This window comes from Bufo bufo, chromosome 5 (genome assembly GCF_905171765.1).
Source record: "Bufo bufo chromosome 5, aBufBuf1.1, whole genome shotgun sequence".
NCBI classification, from domain to species: Eukaryota; Metazoa; Chordata; class Amphibia; order Anura; family Bufonidae; genus Bufo; species Bufo bufo.
Window position 1 is genome coordinate 24,897,810 of NC_053393.1, and position 18,647 is coordinate 24,916,456.

The 18,647-nt window shown below is 45.4% G+C and overlaps 1 protein-coding gene across 3 annotated transcripts in view; it reads right to left on the bottom strand.

The window, feature by feature from the left end:
- Positions 1–435: 435 nt before the first annotated feature.
- DENND3 (DENN domain containing 3) overlaps positions 436–18,647 on the bottom strand; it is a 54,157-nt gene continuing 35,945 nt past the window's right edge. For 2 of the 3 annotated variants that reach the window (XM_040432230.1, XM_040432229.1), the window contains exons 12-24: positions 16,295–16,398; positions 13,599–13,777; positions 12,307–12,828; positions 8,260–8,519; positions 7,976–8,146; positions 6,070–6,199; positions 5,347–5,451; positions 4,245–4,378; positions 3,443–3,603; positions 2,971–3,104; positions 2,509–2,627; positions 2,285–2,422; positions 1,310–1,510 (exon numbers count right to left, since the gene is read on the bottom strand). In XM_040432230.1, the coding sequence (XP_040288164.1) occupies positions 1,310–1,510; positions 2,285–2,422; positions 2,509–2,627; positions 2,971–3,104; positions 3,443–3,603; positions 4,245–4,378; positions 5,347–5,451; positions 6,070–6,199; positions 7,976–8,146; positions 8,260–8,519; positions 12,307–12,828; positions 13,599–13,777; positions 16,295–16,398 (2,358 nt within the window). Of the gene's footprint in view, positions 1,511–2,284; positions 2,423–2,508; positions 2,628–2,970; positions 3,105–3,442; positions 3,604–4,244; positions 4,379–5,346; positions 5,452–6,069; positions 6,200–7,975; positions 8,147–8,259; positions 8,520–12,306; positions 12,829–13,598; positions 13,778–16,294; positions 16,399–18,647 lie in introns of all 3 variants that reach the window. The other variant, XM_040432228.1, reaches the window with a different exon arrangement.

Consider the following 18,647-nt stretch of genomic DNA (forward strand, 5'->3'; position numbering starts at 1 on the left):
TATTGATGACCTATCCTGAGGATAGATCATCAATATGAAAATCTGACCTACCACAACTATGGAGCCCTAGTACCAAAGTTTTCTCCAGATGCATCAAAGATTAGTTTGCCAGATGTAGTAGTGTGGAGTTTGTCAGGTGCAGTGGAGCTGAATGCAGCAATTAGATGCAGAAGAACTTGGGACCATCAGAAATTATAAGGAGCTGAGCTTGTGAAATGCAGCAAAGCTGAGACCGTCAGAGGCAGCAGAGCTCAATGTGTGATGCACAGCTCAGGTTTTAGGGTACAGCTACATGCACGTCCAAAACACTGCTGGATTTTTTGCACGTTGTAGTCATAGCAAACATGCAATCTGTGCTGCGACCCCATTCATTCCTATGGGAGCCCTGCTACACTGCGATACTTGGGCTCACAAAACCTGTTGCGATCAAAATCGTCATGTAGCTGAACTCTAAAATATACAGTAGTAATGATGAGATGCAGTAGAGCCGAGTTTGAAATCTTTGGATTGCTGGGAAAACGTTTTATACTGGAATTCCCTGTTTATGAACATCCGTTCAGAAATTAGTAAAGGAGTGTTGAATATTAGGGAAACGGAGCAATGAGATGATGATGATGATGATGACGGTTCTCATGTAACAATACTTAAAGCACATTATTTAGTTGCACATTGGACGCCCCACGTGACCCGGCAACCACGAAAAGATCTCTCCAACATGAAGGACTAATAAGTCACCTCTGGACCCCTCTAGTAGTAACCCGCGTCCTTCCTTTCCTTCGTAGAAAACCGGAGGTCGTCCACATTTCAGGGAGACTTTCCGCCATGTGCACTGGAGTCACTTATGCCCCATAACACCAGGCACAGGACCAGTTCAGGTTGTAAAGTAAATCTTAGTGTAGTCCCCCTTCTCTCTGTGGGGGGCAGTAACAGATCCAGTCCAGGTAATGTCCACTCCAGACTCACAGAACGTGCTATGACACACACAAAAAAAACACTCCACGTTCACAATCAGCAGCCATAACTCAGTCATGAGATGTCCTACATGACCTCTCTTCTCCATATTTGCTAGTATAGGGGGGGGTGGGGAGTCAAAAGTCAGGACTCTCCCAGACCTCATCACCCATGACCTATGATATACCCTATTCCTCTCGTCATCTTGACTAAGACATAAGATAAATCAGGGGCCTATTCCTGAGGTGTGACTCTGGCCTCCACCACAGTTAAATCGAAGGACCTTGTTCTTCTTGACTTTGGTTTTTGAAGGACATGGAGACCAGGTTGCATCCACCAAAGCTCCATTGCCTCGGCTTCATTCCACCTTCCATATGGCCACCTTTCCATCTTGATCTCCGGACCCGCTCAGGACGTAGCGGTCCTCTGCTGAACATAAGGACTTCACTACGTCGATGTGTGCGACCAGCTCCTTCTCCACTGTCTTCTTCTCCGCATCCATAACGTAGATCTTCCCTTTCAATTTACCCTGGGAAATTCCCTTGCTGCCGACCCAGATCTATAAAAAAAAAAAGACAGGGGCAGTCTAATTAAAGGGGAACTCCATGTTATTCTACCTGCCCAGCAGCCATCAACCTGACCACAAAGATTTCCTGCAGGGCAGATGAGGCTTCAGATATTTATGACCATCAATGGGCAACCATGGAGTCCTCCAGGGTGAAAAACGTGGCATGCATCAGCTCTCAGAACCCTCTAATAGAGGGGCCGTCGCCAATAGTAGACCACCCCCCATGATGTCCATATACTCTAACCAGTGCTTCCCAACATCTGCATTCCCATTGGCAGGACACTTTTGAACGCCGCCCTGATTGGCCGACAAAACTTAACAGGAAACTCCCACTTTTATGCATATTTACATCAGTCCCGCCCACCTGCAAGCCGTATCACACGACAATCCTACAAGTACATGGGACGGTTGGGTAGTATCCCCTAGCAGAGTATAAAAACAACCCCTTTAAGTTATGCTTTTACTAAAGAAACCATTTTGGAAATATGAAGTGCCTCCATTCTCCATGGGAGAGCCCTGAGACCCGGGTCTAAGACTGATGATGTCACTGCATCTGCACAGCGACATCATTAAAAGGAGCTGTCCAGGATTAGAAAAACATGGCTGCTTCCCATAAACAGGGCTACACAAGTATTGGTGCTCAGCTTCACTGAAGTGAATGGGCCTGAGCTGCAATACTACACACAACCTGAGGACAGGTGTGGCGCTGTTTTTGAAAAAAAATCAGCCATACTTTTTTCCATGTTGAAGATCGGTCCTTGTTACCTGATGTTTCACTCTCAGCATACACGTGATGATGGAGCAGTCCTGCAGAAGGATCCTGTGTGGGGGCTTGGAGAAATCCGTCATGTCGTACACACATATCTCATTGCCGCCTTTACATGACACCCATAGCTGTGACTTCTAAGTGAGAAAAACAGAAGCGGTCAGTGAGCAGTAAATTATACGGTCCGTGCCCCCTATACGCAGTGTCATACGCAGTGCCACACCTCAGGGAAGAGCTGGATGGAGTAGAAGGCAGAGATGATTTTCTGCATGTTCCCCATCAACTCCAGCTTTAAACAGTATTCCTTTCTTTTGTTGGTCACAAGGACCAGATCTTTTGTACCTGTGAAGGGTTAAAAAAAAGAAATACACTTTAATATTTTGCTTTTTTCTGGCACACGGTTCCAAATCCCCTGCACAGATGTAGAATTGCATGATAAAATTCCTGATGCATGGAGCCACCACTAGGGGGAGCTCACTGCAGAAGGATTTATTAATCATGAGATCAATGGGAGTTTTATAAATCAATATACAGTGAGCTCCCCCTAGAGGTGACTGCAGGCAGCCAATTTTTTTTATCTATATCTATGGAGGGGATTTGAGATTTTGTATTCAGAGGAAGTCTTCTAATACTGCTATGGAGCAGGAGCGGCTGCTCAGAGGGGCCCTGGCCCTGCACTACTCACAGTAAAGCAGCAGATCATTGTGCATCTTCATAGACGTTATGTCCTGATACTGGAGCTGGAACTTGTGCTGAATCTTCAAGGTGTTGACGTCCCACACGATGACTTCCCCGTCTGCGCTGCAGGAGTACGCAGCTCTGTGGAGAAAGTAAGACAGAAAGCTGAAGACCGTGCCCAAGTACACCAAAAACATTCCAGCAGTGGAATTATAAAAATGTTCAAAAATGCTCAAATTCATGTAAACCCAACTCAGACCACAAGGGGGCGACTTGTGTCCTGCTCTTGCTGATTGGCTAAAAGTTCTTGCATAAAGTTTGCATGCTCTAAAATCTCTATGCTGCACCTTTTTTTATTTCTGACAGAATCTGCCAAGGAGCCCCCAACGCAGATGTGAACAGGGCCTAAAGTTCTATTCTGGGTGCACTTCCACATAACACAGGCAGGGGGAGCTCCTCCATAAAGAATGTCTCCTTACCTCTTCTGATTGTCGCTGCTGTCCATGACAATGTCCACTAGTTCCCCCTGGTGGTCGTTCAGCTGTTTATTACAGAACATGCTGTGTGTATTGATGATGTAGATCATGGAGTCACTGGATCCGATCCACACCTGACTCTGCTCCACTCCCACCATGCACCTCTAGGGGGAGACACAGGTTTCAGCAGAGTGTTACATACAATAGCTGAAAGATGCATTATCATTTTGGGTTGGGGGAGCAGTAGAAGGTAAGGGAGGGAATGTGTATATAGAAAGGGACACGAGTAAAATACTGTGTTATGCTCTAGTCACATCCAGAGCTGCATTTTCAATTCATTAATTCAACAAGGAATCAATCAGGTCTGTGCTGAACAGCCAAACGGAGATTGTTTAACGCAGGCATGCTCAACCTGCGGCCCTCCAGCTGTTGCAAAACTACAACTCCCAGCATGCCCGAACAGCCTACAGCTATCAGCCTACAGCAGGGCATTGTGGGAGCTGTAGTTTTACAACAGCTGGAGGGCCGCAGGTTGAGCATGCCTGGTTTAATGCAACACGGGAATTCAAGCCTCTGCTGCTGCCCCCTGGTGATTCAGAGTCTACGCACAGCATTGCAGGAGAGGTAGTTTTTGCACCAGGTATGCTATAACACAATGGAAGACAAGAAAATAGTTGGTGCAGCTCTAGATGTGACAGGAGAGGATATGATATATTTTAGAAAATAAATGAAGAATTTGCAAAGTTTACAGTATTTTGTATGTAGCTGTAACTTTAAGATGAGCCTGTCCCGTCATGCTGCTCACCAGTTTCGTGTTGCCCACTTTCAGGCAGTGATGCTGGATGGACCAGGTGGATGCGTTGAATATGACCACTTTTCCCTCGCCCAGGGCGCACCACAGTTTGGGGCAGTCGTCTCTCAGTGAAGCATCGAGTTGTCCTAGCAGAGAAAGGTCATGGGAGATCAGAACTTGGACTCCACCGACTCTATGTCTGATCCCCATGAACACACTGGATGATTTAGGGTGGACTTCCCCTTTAAGAGCAGCCATTCTACCACTAAGGTGTCCAATCTTATGGTTAATACAACATACTTGCCAACAGTTCTGATTGGGACTGTCCTGTGAACTGGGGCACTAAAGAAGCACAATTATGCTAATTCATACAAAAGGGGTGTGGCTTAAAGTTTGTGGGGCTGCAATTTGGGTTCTACCAAGCATGGGCGCCCCTTCTACGCCCTGATTTTAATGCCAAATGTACCTTTAACATACTTGCCAAAAGTCCTGTATTTGCTGGGCCAATCCAGGGAGTTTTATTGGCATTCCCGGGTGGTGAGAGGGGCAGGGTTAGTATGCTTTAAAAAGGGCGTTCACCTCCGGGGGCCTTTTGGGCAGACCCCTCAATGTGACTGGACCTGTAGAGGGCATCATACTTACTTGATCCCTGCTGCTGCGCTTCAGCTCCTTCGATGACCCCCGTCACCGCTGCAGTTCTCCAGTCTCCCCACGTCCGGTTTGACGCAGGACACGTGGACGCTGCAGCTGATGACTGGCCGCAGCAGATACGTGTCCCAGCGACATGACGCATGAGGGACACATTACTGCTGCGGCCATTCATTGGTGACACCGGGAGACCAGAGACCTCCACAGGGGCTGGACCTGAAAGGCCTCCAGGGGTGAAAACTCCATTAAAGATGTGGACCTGAGCAATCTGTGATTAGTTGCTACAGATGTGCTGTCTGACAACCCTATAGAAAAAGCTGTGGTTGTCAGTCAGTGTATCCCTAGCAACCAGTCTGTCAGACAGGAGCTGTTCTACTGCGCTGCCCGGATAATCAGCTTGGCATTACGCGGAGGACATTTTTGCAGGAGACCCTGTCACAGAAGGGAATTTGGCAGAGGGACTCACCAGGTGTGTACAGCAGGACATCGACCGCCTGAGGGACCGTCTCCCCTGCACAAGGGTTAATCCTGTGCTTCAGCGTCTCTGCCGTCGTCATTGGAATCGTGGAAACTATGGATCAATGCAACAGATTATTCCCATGAATCACACGGGGGATCAATATGTTTTGACCTCACAGACCAGATGACAATTATCCTTGAAGGAAAACTCCAACCAAACTTCCTCATCTAGTCCAAAATTCTGTGTTATTTAATTTCATAATAAATCTTTGCAGAGGCCAAGGCTCTGTCTTTCTGATAGAGCTCCAAATCTCCCGCTTATCTTCACACAGGCATAGAGATAAATAATACAATTCTGGCTACCTGCACCCTCCACCAGGGGGAGCTCAATACATATGGATTTATACATAAACATAAATCTGTCTTCTGTAAGCTCTTAAGGTCCCCCTAGTGGTGGCTGCTGGCAACAGCAAACTTGATGTACATGGTCGCCTTTATTAAAAGAATTGTCCAGGTTTAGAAAAAGATGACTGCTTTCTTCCTAAAACAGCACCACACCTGTCCACAGGTTGTGCCTGGTATTGCAGCTCAGTCCAATTTACTTCAATAGAGCTGCAATACCAGATATAAACCATGGACAGGGGTGGCGCTGATTCTGAAAGAAAGCAGCCATGTTTTTCCAATCCAAAATTAGACCTTTACAGAGCGGCACCAAAGAAACAGTCCCCACCTTCATTCCTCATCTTGTCAAAGTAGGACAGTTTGGATGCAGCATAGATGGACTTTGCCGTCTGCAGAGCCCCAACCACAGCGTTCATGAGCAGGACGTTTGTCAGCGCCTCCTGTACGTACTGAGGGTCCTGTGTGAACAGATACAAAGCAGGTCTTATTATCTCACAGACCTGCAGTTATGAGGGCTTGTCTCTATTATCACTATTGGGGTGGGGGTAATTGGGCGAATCTAAGCTGGAGCTCAATGTCAATCTGCTGCTAGTAATATGTTGTCTTGCTGGTGAACATATTTCTTTTCCTACACAAAGCATTATTACAGACAAACAATATGTCAAATATTTAGTCCATTTTGGTCACCACAAGTCTGGGCAACGGGTCTTGTATTTTCTCCCCAGAATAGTCCAGCACCGGAGCTGTAGAAATCATCGTCTCCTTCCCAGTCAGCAAGTAGATGATTTCCCTGCCATTATTCCTATGGCTTTAGGTCAGCGGCAGGGTTGGTTTTAAGGGGCGGCAAATCGGGCAGTTGTCTATTTCCTAGGATATCCCCACGAGAAACCTCAGTGCGGAGCATTTATACCTTCACTGCCCTACACTACCAGGGACATTGTTATTTAGGGATTATATTGGCGGTAATGTATGGGCATTGTATGGAGGTATCATTTGATATTATATAGCAGTATTATTAATGCATTTTATTTGGTATTATTTGGGGACCGTATAGTGATATAATTTAGGAATGGCAGTATTACTTGACCATTGCACAACAGTATCATTTAGGCACTGAATGGAAGTATCATTTGGTGTTATATGGCAGTATGTAGGTACAATAATTTGGGTAAAATGCATATGTGTCTGTGCTGAATTAATGTATCTCAATATCTAATAACTATCTACAGTGTATGTCTCATTTCTCTTTCTTTCTATATATCTAATATCTATCTATCTATCTGTATTTCATATCTATCTATCTCATATCTATCTATTATCTATTATCTATCTATCTATTATCTATCTATCTATTATCTATCTATCTATTATCTCCTATCTATCTATTATCTATCTATCTATCTATCTATCTCCTATCTATCTATTATCTATCTATCTATCTATCTATCTATTATCTATCTATCTATCTATCTATCTATTATCTATCTATCTATTATCTATCTATTATCTCCTATCTATCTATTATCTATCTACTATCTATCTATCTATTATCTATCTATCTACCTATCTCATATCTATCTATCTACCTAATAACTATCAAATTATCTCTCAAATTTCTCTCTCTGCCTCTCTCATATCTATCCATCTGTGCATGTCTGTATCTATCTAGGTCAGGGGAGAACTAACTCTCCTTAGGGAGAGAGCACCTTAATCAGCATGAGGAGACCTATAGGCCATAAATGCTCCTCTGGAATTCTGGGAGGGAAGAGATGCAAATGAGCTCTTAACAAGCTCTTCCTCTGATGCCACCAGATGTAAGGCAGCTTTCCTATAGGTCAATGTTCAGCTCTTAAAATAAGCCTTGAGACATGACTTGGATATTAAATAAGCCAGCACCTCATCTGCAGAAAGCTGATTCGGGGTGATTGCATCATCACCCGGACACAGGCCTCTCACCCAGTCCAGCCACTACTCTCTGCTCTGCACTGATGAGGGGCAATCACCCCGAAACAGCTTTCTGCAGATGAGGTGCTGGCTTATTTAATATGCAAGTCATGTCTCAAGGCTTATTTTAAGAGCTGAACATTGACTTCTAGGATAGCTGCCTTACATCTGGTGGCATTAGAGGCAGAGCTTGTTAAGAGCTCATTTGCATCCCTTCCCTCCCTGTATGTATCTAATAACTATATAATATCTATCTAATGAAATAATGAGAGCAATCTATATGACGAGACCTTGTGACTATCGGCCATGTTTCTCCCAGCCCACATCTCTTTGATCATCAGTTGCCACAGTTCACATTCACTTTTCAGGTTCGCTTCAAAAACGTCCTTCCTTGTGGAGGCTTTAATCCGGAGCGTCTGAATCCTCAGGAGCAGGAAGGCCGACGTGGAGATCTTCACATCCTACATGAAAGGGTACAGATAGATAGATAGACATATATATATATTTACAGATAGAATAAGGATATAAATGAGCGGTTCTGCCTCCTGGAGATGACGCCCAGCACAATACTTGCCTCGATGTTTCTGAAGATAGCGATTTCCTCGTAACTCTGTCTTCCCTCTATCAGGAGGAAGAGGCGTTTCTGGGTCATGGCGATTTTCCCGACGCCGAGGTTGGTTTTGACCGAGCTAGAAAGTTTATACACAAACTCATTCTGATCTAACTTCTCTGCGACCCCAGACGGGAGGTCGACCTCTTCAGCTTCTGCCTCCGTTTCCTTCCAGCAGTTGTAGAAATCTCTGAAGATTTCAGGGTCGATCTGTTTCTGGTAACCTAGGGGCGAGAGTCGGAGGAAGAGCAGTTAGAAATATCTACAAGAACTAGAAGATTGTCGAAAACTCTTAATAGGACAGTGGGTTCACTGCACAGAAACGTTAAGGAACATGTCAGACAACTGCTTAGATGGCAATCCCCTGGAATCCCATGCAATTTCCACAGCGTGCAGATAAGATTCATTAAGTATTGTTTGTAATTGGATTGAAAACTGTCCAGAGAGTTGGGGTCAATGATTCCTATTCAGATTGGTCCCAGGTTATAAGTGGTGACCCCAAGGTTCAATGCTGGGTCCTCTATTATTTAATTTATTTATTAATGATATTGAGGACGGGATTAATAGCACCATCTCTATTTTTGCAGATGACACTAAGCTGTGTAGTCCTGTACGGTCTATGGAAGATGTTCATAAACTACAAGCTGACTTGAACACTCTGAGTGATTGGGCATCAACTTGGCAAATGAGGTTCAATGTGGACAAATGTGAAGTTCTGCATCTTGGTAGTAACAATCTCTGTGCATCTTGTGTCCTAGGAGATGTGACACTGGGGGAGTCACCTGTAGAGAAGTATTTGGGTGTCCTTGTAGATGGTAGATTAAATAACAGCATACAATGTCAATCAGCTGCTTCTAAGGCCACCAGGATATTGTCATGCATTAAACGAGGCATGGACTCGCGGGGCAGGGATGTGATATTACCACTTTACAGAGCGTTGGTGCAGCCTCATCTGGAATACGCAGTCCAGTTCTGGGCACCAGTCCATAGAAAGGACGCCCTGGAGCTGGAGAAAGTACAGAGGAGAGCGACTAAACTGATGAGGGGCCTGGAGGGTCTTAGTTATGAAGAAAGAGTAAAATAATTGAATTTATTTAGTCTTGAGAAGAGACGTCAAAGGGGGGGACATGATTAACCTATACAAATATATACATGGGCCATACAAAAAATACTGTAAAAAACGGTTCCATGTAAAATGCGCTCAAAAGGCAAGGGGGCCCTGCCTCCGACTGGAGACGAAAAAGTTCAGTCTCCAGAAGCGTCAAAGCTTCTTTACTGTAAGAACTGTGGAATAGACTTCCTCAGGACGTGGTCACAGCAGGAACAGGGGACAGTTTTTAAAAGGGTTTAGATCAGTGATGCCCAACCTACGGCCCGCTGCCAATCCGACCCGCGAAGCTGTGTCATGCGGCCCCTGCAGTGACCGGAGGCCTTAGACTTTTCTCTGCTTTTTATCAGCGCAGGGTGCGCTGTGAATGGCACAGACAGCGCAGCGATGCTGCCTGTGCTTGCAATAACCAATAGCAAAGCAAGGAGCTTTGCTATTGGTTAGATTGGACAGGCGCCGGAGCGATACAGCGCCCTGCAGTAGGGGAAGCCAGCAGGAGCTGGAAGGAGGAGGGGCCGGCTCCCGGGGGTGGCTAAAGCAAAGAGTGCCGGGCACGCTGCGCAAGGACCCCGAGAAGCATGACGGCTGAGGAGCTGAAGCCTACAGCCCAGACATCAAGATGGACCTGCAGAAGAAGGCGACAGCGTAGGGTGTAATGTATCGATGTGTGTAATGTATGTAGAGCAGTGTATGATCATCACATACTGCACTACATACATCATACACATGTATACATCACATACTGCACTACATACATCATACACGTGTATACATCACATACTGCACTACATACACATGTATACATCACATACTGCACTACATACACATGTATACATCACATACTGCACTACATACATCATACACGTGTATACATCACATACTGCACTACATACATCATACACGTGTATACATCACATACATCATACACGTGTATACATCACATACTGCACTACATACATCATACACGTGTATACATCACATACTGCACTACATACATCATACATATGTATACATCACATACTGCACTACATACACATGTATACATCACATACTGCACTACATACATCATACACGTGTATACATCACATACTGCACTTCATACACATGTATACATCACATACTGCACTACATACATCATACACATGTATACATCACATACTGCATTATATACATAATACACATGTATACATCACATACTGCATTATATACATCATACACGTGTATACATCACATACTGCACTACATACATCTTACACTTGTATACATCACATACTGCACTACATACATCATACACATGTATACATCACATACTGCACTACATACATCATACACTTGTATACATCACATACTGCACTACATACATCATACACTTGTATACATCACATACTGCACTATATACATCATACACATGTATACATCACATACTGCACTACATACATCATACACATGTATACATCACATACTGCACTACATACATCATACACATGTATACATCACATACTGCACTACATACATCATACACATGTATACATCACATACATCATACACATGTATACATCACATGTCCCCTCACAGTAATAATGGCCAGATATGTGCCCTCTTCACAGCAGTAATGCTCACACGTGCCCTGCCAAAAGAGTTTGCATTTCTTTCTGGCAAAGCTACCTGGTTCTGGCCCGTGAAACTTATAACAAGTCTAGTGCGGCCCTCAGATGGAAAATGGTTGGGCACCCCTGGTTTAGATAAATTCTTAAAAGTAAATTGCTTATGAAAATGTGTAGAAATCTGGGTCTCACTTCCTTCCGGGATTCGCGTCCCCACCTATCCCTTCGTTGAACTTGATGGACTTATGTCTTTTTTCAATCATATTAACTATATGCAAATTAAAATCTCCTCTTTTCTGCTGTGGATTCTCTGTCGGTAAATCCACACTTTATACACTACATGTGCATGCAGCCTTACTGTGCAGAATGGGACATTCCCCAAGTCCCCTGCATGTTAGGCCTGGATCATGTCTGCAGCTAAAAAAAACAATGATAACAATGACATTGGGGGATTGCTACACTAGCACTTAATGTTCTGGAAAGTTCCCAGAAGTTGCACCTATTAGAAACAGTCAGCAATCTTGTCCTTAGAAACACCACTTCCCCTTTTTAACAGCATAGTTGAGCTCCTATATCATAAGGAAGGTGGCATAACTCCAAACATTTGCATTCCCATTTGAGAGACGCTTTTAAGCCCCACCCTGTTAGGAACACCCAATTTTATGCACATTTTCTTAAAACCCATATAGGTTACTAGTGCAAAAACCACAGCAGTCTACAAATAAAAATCACCAAACTCTGTATACACATGGGACATAAATATGGGAAGATTGGAGATTTTTGCTATGCACTCAGTATTCTGCTGGTGCAGTCACTGTGTACATACATTACTTATCCTGTACTGATCCTGAGTTACATCCTGTATTATACTCCAGAGCTGCCCTCACTATTCTGCTGGTGCAGTCACTGTGTACATACATTACTTATCCTGTACTGATCCTGAGTTACATCCTGTATTATACTCCAGAGCTGCACTCACTATTCTGCTGGTGCAGTCACTGTGTACATACATTACATTACTTATCCTGTACTGATCCTGAGTTACATCCTGCATTATACTGCAGAGCTGCAATGCCTCCACCAGCAGAATAGTGAGTGCAGCTCTGAAGTATATCTGTATACGATAACTAATATACAGTATTTGCAAAACGACTAACAGTTTGTGCAGATTCATTCCATACATACAGTATGTGTGTCCAAACTTTTGACCCTACTGTAACCTGTAAAATGCCGTGGACCTTTGCTATTCCTGGGTTGACCCCCCTGGACCCTGGCACTAGTGATGACTCTCCCACTTACCAACAGTCAAAGCATCAAACAAGCGATGTATGGTGTCGGTGTCTCTGACGATTCCAGATTCCTGAATCCTCCGTACAAAGTCTTCCATGTGAAGGTGCGTCTTGGGTAACTCAAACTTCTTGACGCGCTCGTCGGCCCTGGGGACTTCCCTCTCCTTGTCCATGACTTGCCCGATCAGCTTCTTCAGCTCCGGCCTGCAGTCGGCCCTCTTACGCTCCGCTGCCGGGAGGGACAGGGTGACCTTCCTCACCAGCTCCATGGGGAAGATCCGTAGATCTGTTTTATAAAGCTTCTGGAAATCTGACAGAGCGCCCAGCAGTTTCCCCTGCATCAGGCCGACCAGCCCTCGGAGGTAGTAGTATCGCGCCAGCAGAGTGGAGCTCTCGGGCGGCAGCGCTTTTATCTCTTTGCTGAGATAATTAGTGAAATCCGTGTAGTATGTCTGGATGCAGCGAGCGGACAGAGGAAAATCCACTTCAGGGACCCTGAAAGTGTGGACCTCCTTCCCGGTTACATTGTATCCTGTAATGTTAAAAGCAACATTGTATCAAGTGGCTCGTTACAATTAACGATGTGCAGAGCGACCGTATGGCTGCCGTGCTCGTGTTGCGGACTGCAAACAGCGGGTCCGCAAAACACGGGCACCACCAATAGACTTCCGCAACAAACGGCAAAAGATAGGACATGTTCTATCATTTGGGGAGCGGCAGCACATTCAAGTCAATTGGTCCGTACCCGCAATGCGGAGTTCACACGGCCGGTGCCCATATTTTGCGTACCCACTGTTTGTGGTCCAAACATGGGCACGGCAGCCATACTGTCGTGCGAATGGGGCCTCATCCAAGAAAAGGACAATACTGGTTAACAGTAAAGTAAGGAGCAGCACTCAATGCCAAGCAGCTGCTGCAAAAGCCAATACAAATGTAGGGTGTAGAAAAATAGCGAGAATAAAAAAATAATAATAATAAATCGGATGCAGTTTGGGATTCACCTTTGCTGTGCCCATTGCACCCATGAACAAACACGGTTGCTAGGATATGATGCCCTAAAACAGTTTCTATGAGGTTTTCTATAGAATCATTTTCAAATCATATTATAATATATTCCTCTTGAATTACTTCATGTCTTATCCTCCAGTCCCTTTCAGAGCTGCATTTACAAACCGCTGGCTTCTCCTCATCTCTCAAGCTGCAGGCTGGTTTCAAATCCAGAACAGAAGATATGCTGTAATGTATGGTGATTGGACGCAGCATCAGATGTGACTGGAGTATAAAACACAAGAAGTTCCTCACCGTTTTCCTGCTGGGGTCTCCTCAGGGACAGTGGTCCTGCCGGGACGTCGGCCATCTTGATGGTCTGCAGGTTTGGCATGCTGATAACCAGCTTCTTACTAAACATGTACTCCGTTCGGAAACGCTTCAGCTTCTCCGTGGCATGCCGGCGGGGGCTTTCAGAAAACATGGTTGATCTCCTGTAAGCACAAGGCGGGTATGATAGAGCGGCCATGACGAGTCAGAACACAATCTGCACAAGTGTTACCGAGGGCTCAGGTAGACGAGCAATGTCCGTGTTCTGTCCGAGTGTGTAAAAGACATGCACATGCAATCCATGTGCTATCCAGTTCTGTAAAAGATGTGCTTGTGCAGTCCGTGTGCTGTCCGGGTGTGTAAAATACACGCGTGTGCAGTCCGTGTGTGTAAAATACACGCGTGTGCAGTCCGTGTGCTGTCCAGGTGTAGAAAAGGCGTGCACGTGCTGTCCGGGTGTGTAACAGATGTACGTGTGTTGTCCAGGTGTGTAACAGATGTCCGTGTGCTGTCCGTGTGTGTAACAGATGTGTGTGTGCAGTCCATGTGCTGTCCAGGTGTGTAACAGATGTGTGTGCAGTCCGTGTGCCGTCCGTGTGTGTAACAGATGTGTGTGCAGTCCGTGTGCTGTCCAGGTGTGTAACAGATGTGTGTGCAGTCCGTGTGCCGTCCGTGTGTGTAACAGATGTGTGTGCAGTCCGTGTGCTGTCCAGGTGTGTAACAGATGTGTGTGCAGTCCGTGTGCTGTCCAGGTGTGTAACAGATGTGTGTGCAGTCCATGTGCTGTCCAGGTGTGTAACAGATGGGTGTGTGCAGTCCATGTGCCATCTGTGTGTGTAACAGATGTGTGTGTGCAGTCCATGTGCTGTCCAGGTGTGTAACAGATGTGTGTGTGCAGTCCATGTGCCGTCCGTGTGTGTAACAGATGTGTTTGCAGTCCATGTGCCATCTGTGTGTGTAACAGATGTGTGTGTGCAGTCCGTGTGCTGTCCCGGTGTGTAACAGATGTGTGTGCAGTCCGTGTGCTGTCCAGGTGTGTAACAGATGTGTGTGCAGTCCATGTGCTGTCCAGGTGTGTAACAGATGTGTGTGCAGTCCATGTGCTGTCCGTGTGTGTAACAGATGTGTGTGTGCAGTCCATGTGCTGTCCAGGTGTGTAACAGATGTGTGTGCAGTCCGTGTGCTGTCCAGGTGTGTAACAGATGTGTGTGTGCAGTCCATGTGCTGTCCGTGTGTGTAACAGATGTGTGTGTGCAGTCCATGTGCTGTCCAGGTGTGCAACAGATGTGTGTGCAGTCCGTGTGCTGTCCAGGTGTGTAACAGATGTGTGTGCAGTCCGTGTGCCGTCCGTGTGTGTAACAGATGTGTGTGCAGTCCGTGTGCTGTCCAGGTGTGTAACAGATGTGTGTGCAGTCCATGTGCTGTCCAGGTGTGTAACAGATGTGTGTGCAGTCCGTGTGCTGTCCAGGTGTGTAACAGATGTGTGTGCAGTCCGTGTGCTGTCCAGGTGTGTAACAGATGTGTGTGCAGTCCGTGTGCTGTCCAGGTGTGTAACAGATGTGTGTGCAGTCCGTGTGCTGTCCAGGTGTGTAACAGACAGCGCGTGGACTGAACACTGGCCCAATAAAGCTCAGTCATGTCTGAATTTCTTCATGTCCCATCAGTCCTGTGCAGAGAATCACAGCCCGCACTATTTTAGTCTGGTTTTCACGCTAAATGGACAGCACACGGACGCCATCCATCATGTGTGCGTTTTCATGGACGGCTGCCAGGAGACATTAAAAATAAGTGAAATCAGTTTTATTTATGGACGTAAACAAAGAGACGGCAGCTGGAGATGAAATTCATCCAACACGGATGGAAAACGGAAGAATTCGGCCACACAAGTCTGAGGGGTCCGTACTATGTATATTCACTAAAAGTCTTCTAATCTATGAGCAACGAGATCGGACGTTCTAGATCATCAAATGTTCTGGAGAACTGAACGGCCAAAAAACTGTTTATAAAGATTACTGCAAGAACACGGGCTGAGAAATAACATATTATTACATATGTAATATCAGCTCATATCTACCATAGCGGCAGACCATGCGACTGCTATGGGGCCCAGTTAGGATCCTCTCCTCTTCTACTGGAGGTGAAAACTTGGCCAACCTGCGGCTCTCCGGCTGTTGCAAAACTCCAACTCCCAGCATGCCCAGACTGACTACAGCTATCAGCCTACAGCAGGGCATGGTGGGAGTTGTAGTTTTACAAAAGCTGGAGGACCGCAGGTTGAGCATCCCTGCTCTAAAGGAACAACTTTTAGCACATGAAGTAGTGGAAAAATGGCCCAAGGGTCATTGAAAAGAGTTTAGGCGGAAACCCTTCTGTCCTGTGTGGGGGGCCCGGTTTGATCCTTGCTATGGGGCCCTTACTTCTCTATGTACGCCACTGTATCTATCGATCCATCTCTCTCCTATCTATCTATCTATCTATCTAATATCTATCCATCTCACATCTCTCTCTGTCACGGTCTCTCTCTCGCTGTCTGTCTCGATGTAACATCTAATAGATAACTCCCTCAGAACAGAGACCGATGTTGGTTAGTTGCAGTCCTATAAATGACAAACTCAGCTCTGCTACATCTGTACATGCATTATGTGGACATGTTTATCATACAAGAACATTGATCGGTTTACCCGTCGATCTCAGAGGACGTGCTCAGCTCCATACGGGTGTAGTCGTCCATTTTCTTACTAAGCCGAGCTTTCAGAAAGGAGTTGAACGTGTAGGTGTCCAGGACCTGCGGCAGGAGCACACGGTTACTAGGAGGACGCCCCATCACTTGGGATATCATGTGGACGTGCGATGTTCTGCTGATCCAGAACGAGGTGAACCAACCTCCCCAGTAAGGTTCACAACCCTTGTAAACACATCACGTTACTTGCACTGAGATGGGGTCACAGCAATTCTTATACTCCAGTCACATCCAGAGCTGCATTTAGAATTCCCTCTAGTCTCCGGAAAGCTCTCAGGGTTTAAGACCTCAAATTTCCTAGCAGCCCACTGCTGGTACCGTGTCTTCACAGAGGCACATTATCAAAGATGTAGTGTATCCACCGCCACTATACAGAACCTCTCCACCGTCCACAATGCAGCAGGATCTGACAAGCAATGACAACTGGCCAAAGATCGTCTCTGCTCTGGAGGACCTGTCCTGCTTTACACACACATACATATGGACACTGTGTAATGCTTCATTTCACCTGTGGTGGCGCTGCAGGAAACTCAGTCAGGTTTCCCCACTGATTACAGCTGATCGCTCGGAGGTCACAGCAAACAGTCACTTTTGATCAGCTTATTGGGAAGAGTAGGGACTTTCAAAGAGGAGAACCCCTTTAAGGGTTTAATGTAAACAGGATCCAAATTCAGCCATAATTAATATTATAATGTATCTTATTAGAGTTCAGAGCTCCATTTTTTCTGATCCATCTCCAGTGAGCTCCACCTAGTGGTGGCTTAAGGCAGCCACAATTTTATCTTGTAGCTCTGTCTATGCAGGGGATTTCTTCCATCAAATTATACACGGCTCGTTTCCATGGTTATGACCACCCTGCAATCCAGCAGCAGTGGTCATGCTTGCACACTATAGGAAAAAGCGTCAGCCGTGGGAGCGTGCAGAAGTTGGTGCTTTTTCCTATAGTGTTCAAGCATGACCACCGTTGCCGGATTGCAGGGTGACCATGGAAATGAGACGTGTATAATCGGATGGAAAAATGAATCCAGCCAGCAAAGGAAGCAATATGGAGAATCACAATACATTAGTAAGTGGCTCGTATTAACTTCCTCTACATAATCAATGCCACTTGCTGAAGTGAGACAGCCCTTTAAGGTTGGTGGATTTAAAGCACAGCTTTGTATTAACCACCTCCCGTCCGCCCATTGAATATAAACGTCCATTCAGAAATCGCAGCTGCACGCTAATCGTGCAGCTGCTGATCGGGTTGCTCGCCGTCAGTGACAGCGGGGCAACCCTTAGAGAAGGCAGGGACAGTGCCCAGGTGTCCCTGCCTTCTAGATGGCTGTATACACAGCGCTCACTGTGTATGCAGAGCAGGAAGCGCTATGCGCTTCCTGTTCCGGCCCGGCGGTCATGTGATCGCCGGGACCGGAGAGTGCAGGAGCTGTGTGAGGTCTTTCAGAGACCTCGATCAGCCCTGCTCTGAGGCTGTACAGCGCTGTATTGCGCTGTACAGCCTCTCTGGGGGGTGCGTTTCTCCTGTAACTGGGGCTACTATGTCAACCCGTTACAGGAAAAATCAACAGTGAAAAAGAAAAAAAGTGAAGTAAATGTCCCCCGAAGGTCTTGTATGACCTTATGGGGGACGCAAAGTGTAAAATAAAAAAATAAAAAAATAAAGTGTTAAAAAAATTTAAAAAAAAGGTTACACATGTAAAAAAGAAAAAATTCCCCATGTAAGGAATAAAAAAAAAGTTAAAAATAGACAAAATAAAATAGACATATTTGGTATTGCCGCGTCCGTGACGGTCGGCTCTATAAATATATCACATGATCGACCCAGTCCGATAAACACCATAATTTTTTTTTTTTTTAACTCTCAAAAAAGCAATTTTTGTCACCTTACATCACAAAAAGTGCAACACCAAGTGATCAAAAAGCCTTATGTCCCACAAAATGGTACCAATAAAACAGTCACCTCATTCCGCAAAAAAATGAGCCCCTACATAAGAAAATCTCTCAAAAAATAAAAAAAACTATAGCTCTCAGAACATGGAGACACTAAAACATAATTTTTTTTGTTTTAAAAATGATATTATTGTGTTAAAGTGAAATAAATAAAAAAAAGTATACATATTAGGTATCGCCGCGTCCGTAACAACCAGCTCTATAAAAATATCACATGACGTAACCCCTCGGGTGAACACCGTAAAAAAAAAATGCAATTTTTGTCACCTTACATCACAAAAAGTGCAACACCAAGTGATCCAAAAGGCGTATGTCCCACAAAATAGTACCAATAAAACCGTCAC